Raw genomic sequence first — 7,220 nt, 5'->3', positions numbered from 1 at the left:
GTTTGGGCTGAGTGACTATTGAGGTAGGGGTAGTCAGGAACGGATTAACTTGGAAATAAAAGTGGAGAAAATGTTCTATCATGTTTTTGTAACAAGTTAACCTCTTTTGGTGGTATGGTGGCACATTAAGTGTAAGTAAAAAAAAAAAAACTATTACCATTAATTGAAATTGAATACACATTTAAAATTCAGCACTTATTGAATTTTACCTGGTCGATAGGATTTGTAGTATCAAAAGGCTGCAGAATGTAGTCATATCTATATGTAAAAATACTGAACTGTGTAAGAGTATAATGTAATTTGTTACTGGTGAAAAGTTTTTTTGTTTGTTTGTTTTTTTTCCCCGTTTTTACAAAAGTTGAGAAAGTAGGAAAAAGGCACATCCATATAAGAACACAAAGTGTCCCAGTGGGCATCATCCAATAATTAGTTATTTGATGTGGTAAATCATTTCTATCAGTAATGTAAATAGAGTATAATTATGTGGGAAAGTATGGTCTCTTTGTGGACTGTAACGTGTAGTGGCAATACTCTCATTGGATAAAATAAAAAAATACAGTTGCAGTTCAATACTGTCGCTAATTTTGGTACAACTTAATACTAAGTTAAATTTTAACATGTAAAAATCAAAGACGATTGACTTAGGTTATGAAAGGATGAAAAAGTTAAGCTCATTGTTGAGCAGGAGCCAAGACTTATCAAAGTCGTCTCATCAAAAATCTAAAAGCAATGATATCAGTATGTTCATGTGCAGTAACAATAGTTGGGGTCAGGCCTGAAGAGACCAACGTCATCCACTTTACTGGCTTATGTCAATGACAGCTGCTCAGAGCTGTGTATGCATGCAAATAATGAGTGAAGTCTCATGATCAATTTTGTTGACGTATCCACTTTGGCATTATGGAAAACTACATTTGGGGATTGCTTCTCCACCCTAAAATAGGAAAAATTGCAGTATTTCTAAGTAAAAGTCATTGTTCCTTGGAATGATGAAGTATGAAATGAAACTGACAAGAGGTTATGTATGGGGTCGGTTGTTCATGAGGTCACTAAGACCAAACTTGATGGAGGTTGGATGCAACTATGCATAATTGAAAGTCATTATCAAAGGGGTGGCACCTTGTCGTCATACTGTGGTGGTGGAGTGAGAGGTTCTATACTTATCCCAGCAGATGGTTGAGAATTGGGCACCTTCTCTGATTTAATCCTACGGATTTTTATGGGTAGGAGCTTGCGGCCACTTTTACCAGGTTTTCGATTCGAAGCCGAAGCATTGGTGGAACCGGATTCAGAACCAGGCTGTGATCTGGGATCTGCCACCTCTGAACCTTCAAATTCATACTGCACTCCGTCAACTTGGACCAAGTCGTCGTAGGAGGGAAGTTGGGATGAGCTGGGCTGAAGGTTGCTCTGGCGGACAGGGTATTGCCCACTGCCTACTGCCTCCTCATAGGTGGGTACAGCATAGCGTTGGGTGTCTTGCTGGGCACTGGAAATAGAAATAAAGACATAGAATCTTCATTCATTCATTTTCTGTAGCCTCACAAAGTCACAAGCGTGCTGAAAACCCATGCAAGCACAGAGAGAATACGCAAACTTTTCGGCCCGGGGGCCACATTGATTTTAAAAATTTGACAGATGGGCCGGGTCAGCACAAGATACAAAACAAATAAAAAACTGCATTCGTTAACAGTAGATGTGAAATATAAACAGAAAAGAAGGACTAAAGTATTAACATACTCATCACTCATCGTTAAAGTAAGAGTATAAAGTACAAAGTAAAGTAAAAAGGAATGTATTAAGAAATATTAAAATGTAATTTAAAAAAAGATAGAGGGCTGTAAAACACAGAAAACAAACAAGAGCGGACAGAGCTACTGCCACTGGCTTCCGCGTGATGGCGCCATCTTGGAAAAAAAAAACATTATTTGGACAACGTCAGCGGACCGGATTAAAAAGCCGTATGTGGCCCGCGGGCCGTAGTTTGCCTATGCCTGCCCTATAGGGAGGTCAGAACCTATACAGGTAGGGGAAAAAAAAACATTATTCGGACCTTATAAAACATTATAAGGGACCTTACAATCCTTGGGGAGGTCGTGCTAAGCACTCGTCCACTGTGCCGTCTAAGCAATAATAATGACGCAAAACCTCCACGACAGCATTTAAGGTCTTTTGTCAGTAGTGCATTGCTTTTATCGATTGAGATGCAAAATGACCGTGTCAAGACCAACCACCCTTTTCCAAAGTCCAGTCTGTCTTGTTCCATTGAAAGTTAATGATGTGCTGTGCGACTATTTCATTCCAGGACTGGAGGTTGAGCACATTATAAAGTGAATGTCAGCAACTCCATTTGCTCTGTCTGGTGCTGGGGCTCTTTTGAACAATGGTTCTTTCTGCATGGCACTCATTCAGTTTTCAACAGGTTCGCATTATGTGCCGGTCGGGTGCAATCCTCAGATCTCCAAAATGACTATTCCTCCTTGTTTGAGTTACCAACCATCGACTTCATTTATGTTGGTATTTGACTTTACATCACAATCATATTAGTTCATGTTTTTCAATGGTATATTACTAAATCTTTTTTTCAGCAGTTTTAGAACAATATGTAATAAAGGATGAAATGACTAAGCAAGTCAATAATATGTACAGTATATATATTTCGCGGCTGGACGTTTGGTCGCTGGTCTTTTGGTTGCCGTTCTTTTGGTCGCCTGTCTTTTGGTCGCCGGTCTTTTGGTCGCCGGTCTTTTGGTCGCCAGTCTTTTGGTCGCCGGTCTTTTGGTCGCCGGTCTTTTGGTCGGCGGTCTTTTGGTCGCCGGTCTTTTGGTCGCCGGTCTTTTGGTCGCCGGTCTTTTGGTCGCCGGTCTTTTGGTCCCTTTTGGTCGCCGGTCAAATGTACTTAGATATTAAACAGTACCTAGATATTAAACTCTCTCACTTAGATATTAAACTCTCTCTCTTAGATATTAAACTCTCTCTCATGAATCTAATTTTGAGAACCGTTTTCAACAGTAAAATCTGTGTCGCCATTTGACCGGCTACCAAAAGACCGGCGACCAAAAGATCGGCGACCAAAAGATCGGCGACCAAAAGATCGGCAACCAAAAGACCGGCGACCAAAAGACCGGCGACCAAAAGAAAGGCGACCGAAAGACCGGCGACTAAACGTCCGAGCACCATATATTTCAGTCAACATTTTTTAAATCTTATTTACCCTGATTTTTCAAAATATTTCATTTCAGATCAGAAATTCCAATACGGCCACAATGTAATATATCTGCAAAAGTTCCTGATATGATTTGGGCCCAATGAAAGGTTTTATACTTACATTTCTACATCCCCATTCTCCCGGGCTGTCACACCTCTGTGGTTTTGTGCTTCCTGGAGCCTCCGCTGCTCCCTCTGCTTGTTCCTCATTCCCAGGCACAAGGACAGCAGTAGCATGACCACCCCTGAGCCCACCAGGACAAAGGCCACAGAGGAAGCTTTGCTCTTCCTGTTTTCAGAAGAATCCGCTTCACCTCCTCCACCACCTGCACTACTGCTGTTGTTACCAGTCGGGCTTGCAGGCACCACGCTCCAGACGATCATCACAATGCCAAGGGCCACAAGTCCAACGCCCAGGGCGCAGAGTGCATACTGGGAACCAGAATTTCCACTGTTCTCGTTGATTACGTTGTTGTTGTTGTTATTATTGTCATTTGTTTGGCCTCGACCGTTGAAGTTTGATTGTCCATCTGAACTGGAACGCATCTTGAGAGTCGCTCCAATTTAGTTGATCATGTGCAACAAGGTAAAAAACTATGGGGGAAAAAAAAGCATGGATTAAAATTTATTTGGGGGGAAAAATGCATGCTGCTAAATGGGGAGGATATACTAATCACCAATGTCTAAGCTGCGTGCATGCGCAATTGCGCACTACTCTCGACTTCTCTGCGCAGCAGCAATCATATGGCGCGCAGTAAATAAAATCCAAACTTTTAAAAAACATTTTTTTACCCCTTTCCCCATGATGGCGCCGTTTACGCGGCAGCCAGTGGAAGTAGCTCTGTTCACTCTTATGTTTTTTGTGTTTTACAGCATGTTTTACATGAAAAATTAGAGGGAACATTGACATGCACCTGCTTTTGGCAGGTGAGATACTAGTCTGCCCATAGCGAGCAATGATGATGTCGCTCACACTGGTACTCAGTGCGCTCAGGAAGGTTGTCTTTCTGCCCAGACCAACAAAAAATTAGAGGGGACATTGCTAATCACTCAAAATAATCATACCATATATTGAACTATGAGGAAATGAAATACCTCCACGAATATTTACTGTTATTCAGCTCATAGAAATTCACAGTTTTTAGATTAAGGAAATAAGAGTAAAGTCAAAAATTAATGTTGTATTGAACTGTTAAACATTTACAGGTGAGTCACATATTTCCCACCATGAAAATAAAACTGAATATTAGGTGCAACCACAGCAGCTGTATGAAGAAATAGAAATGACATATGATAACATTTAAATTGTATCATTATTCTGTCAAGGGACTTGACAGTCAACGCTGGTTGTCTCATTTCACAATGAATGGGTGGGCAGGCACTACACAGTTCTAAATGTATGGAAATCAAAATAGAAAGAATCAACTTTTACCAATAAAGCTTGTTCCCGTCTTGGCTGCTGATGCATGTGTCATAGCTCATAAATCTTGCCTCATCTAAGGTAGAGGCTGGGATTTGTGCCAACCTTTACAAAAGATTAAAAGCAAATCAGACAGCAGTTTTAAAAAATGTACAGTACATAGTGTATATACATTTATGCAGTCACTGTTCATGCAATCCCTGAGCCAACCAATTGAAATCTTCTAGCCAGATTTGAGTGCAGTTAGCCACGATAATGTGCTTTTATGCAAATATTCAATACCTGTATGTGACGACGGAGCCATAAACACATTGACAACTAATATCAAGATTGTTTACTGGTCACATAATATTTTGCAACCACCTGATGGTGTAGCCAAATGTTGTCAAAGTGGCGGCCCGGGGGCCAAATCTGGGTGTTGACTTTCTGTTTTAGGATCAAATTAAAATGAAGAGTATAGATGTATATTAAATTTCCTGATTTTTCCCCCTTTTAAGTCAATAATTGTAATTTTTTAAATCATTTTTTCTGTATTTTTAATTCACAGTGGTTGACCTGGGTTCAAATCCAGATCGGTCCACCTGTGTGGAGTTTGCATGTTCTCCCTGGGCATGCTTAGGCTCCTCCCACATTCCAAAGACATGCATGGTAGGGTGATTTAAAAGTCTAAATTGCGCCTAGGTATGAGTGTGAGCATGGATGACTGTTTGTCTTCTTGTGCCCTGTGATTGGCTGGTGTCCCCCGCCTCTGGCCCAAAGTCAGCTGGGATAGGCTCCAGCAACCCCTGTGACTCTAGTGTGGATTAAGTGGTTCATAAAATGAGATGATGAGATTATTCTTACTAGCCTAAAAATATGGCCATCAGCAAAACATATCTTGGGAAATATTGTGAATTCTGTATTTAGATTTAGTAAATACCACCTCCATGCTGGGACCCTATCTATAGTTCAAACCTGGGAAATTATAATTAGTATATATATGATACCCAAAACTTTAAACATATATTCTGTGCTGCTCTGTGATTGGCCGGTCTGTTTCCTGGGTGTGTTTTTAGCAAAATAGACAAGAAGAAAGCCATGACTGTTTTTGACCTCGTAAAAGTGACGGTCCTTACTGAAACACAACGGACACACACACATGCACACGCACGCACGCGTGCACGCGCACGTACACGCACACACAACAGACCACAAAAGAATGTTTGGTATGAGACAAAATTATGACGTTGACAGCTGAGTAAACTCATATACGAGTAGTAATGTCCCAACCCCCCCATCATGTGAGGTGGTCTCATTTTATTGTCCGAGAGCCAACATAACTATACTATACACAAAATCTAGCTGAAAAAAACCCTGCAATTCTTCAGTTGAACAAAATACGCTAACGAAATCACGCATATTACATCAACAACGACACACCTAGAACTTGTTGTGAACTTTCCAAGATAAGAAGATGGCTCGTTGTTGCCTCTAACTTCTGTTACTTGTTGAATAAAACGCGGCCGAAGAAAGTAGTGTGGTTTTTGTGTGTTTTGCGCACTCACCTCCCCCCAAATTGTCCTCAACGCCCTCACTTTGGCCACTTTGAATCATCGAATGATTGCGGTGCTGAAGCTAGTCGACGTCGGCACATTTTTATTGACAAATCGAGGTAAAATGAAGAAGCATGACTTTGCTGTAAAATCGACCGATCCAGAGACGGGCGGGGAAAACGAGAAAGAGAGAGAGAGAGTTAGAGGGAAGCCAGTTACTACTTCCACTTCAGGGCTTAACCCTTTGCTGACAACGCCTTTGCCCTAGTCAGCTCCTCACTAAGATTTAGTTTGAAATGATTATTGAATATGGCCTGCACACGAAATCCATCTTACATTCTATTAAACTTCTCTATTTTAACACTAGATTGATCAAGTCCAGGGGTGGGCAATTTTTTCGGCCCTGGGGCCACATTGGCTTTAATAATTTGGCAGATGAGCGGGGTTCAGCACAAGATTTGATACGTATAAAAAAGTGCATCCGTTAACAGTACATATGAGACATAAACAGAAAAAAAGGACTAAAGTATTAAGATACTCATCACTCATTATTAAAGTAAAAAGTATAAAGTAAAAAGTAAAGTAAAAACGAATGTATTGAGAAATATTAAAATGTAATTTAAAAAAGATAGAGGGGCTGTAAAACACAAAAAAATAAACAAAAGTGGACAAAGCTACTGCAACTGGCTTCCGTGTGACGGCGCCATCTCGGGAAAATAAATAAATAAAACAATTTGGACAACGTCGGCTGGCCGGATTAAAAGCCCTAGCGGGCCGTAGTTTGCCCATGTCCGATCTAGTCATTGAAAGAGTGCCCATGATTTGCAAAGTTTGTTTTAGTAATATTGTTGATATTTTACATGATATTTTTGTCAGAGCCTTGCCAAAACAAAGGGTGCCAATTTTTCAGTTCTTTTGCTCTCCAGTTTATGAGGAAAGGAGAGTTTTGACAATAATGACAAAAGCAGCCTGTACCCAAGCTTCTAGATCACATTGTTCAGGTTGGGGCTTTTCCTCAACTTAACACTGTTATGTTCCTTCTCTGTTTGGGGTCACATGCA

General features: G+C 40.7%; 1 protein-coding gene across 1 annotated transcript; it reads right to left on the bottom strand.

The window, feature by feature from the left end:
• Nucleotides 1–326: 326 nt before the first annotated feature.
• Nucleotides 327–6,508, bottom strand: tmem51a (transmembrane protein 51a). The gene is made up of 4 exons (XM_077719204.1): nt 6,172–6,508; nt 4,640–4,732; nt 3,329–3,801; nt 327–1,489 (listed from the first exon to the last, which is right to left on the bottom strand). Exons 3-4 carry the CDS (start codon nt 3,751–3,753, stop codon nt 1,105–1,107), a joined length of 810 nt encoding a protein of 269 aa, XP_077575330.1. The 5' UTR covers nt 3,754–3,801; nt 4,640–4,732; nt 6,172–6,508; the 3' UTR covers nt 327–1,104.
• Between the last annotated feature and the right edge of the window lie 712 nt (nt 6,509–7,220).

This window comes from Stigmatopora nigra, chromosome 1 (genome assembly GCF_051989575.1).
Source record: "Stigmatopora nigra isolate UIUO_SnigA chromosome 1, RoL_Snig_1.1, whole genome shotgun sequence".
Lineage (NCBI taxonomy): Eukaryota > Metazoa > Chordata > Actinopteri > Syngnathiformes > Syngnathidae > Stigmatopora > Stigmatopora nigra.
This window is presented reverse-complemented; position numbering and strand designations above follow the sequence as displayed.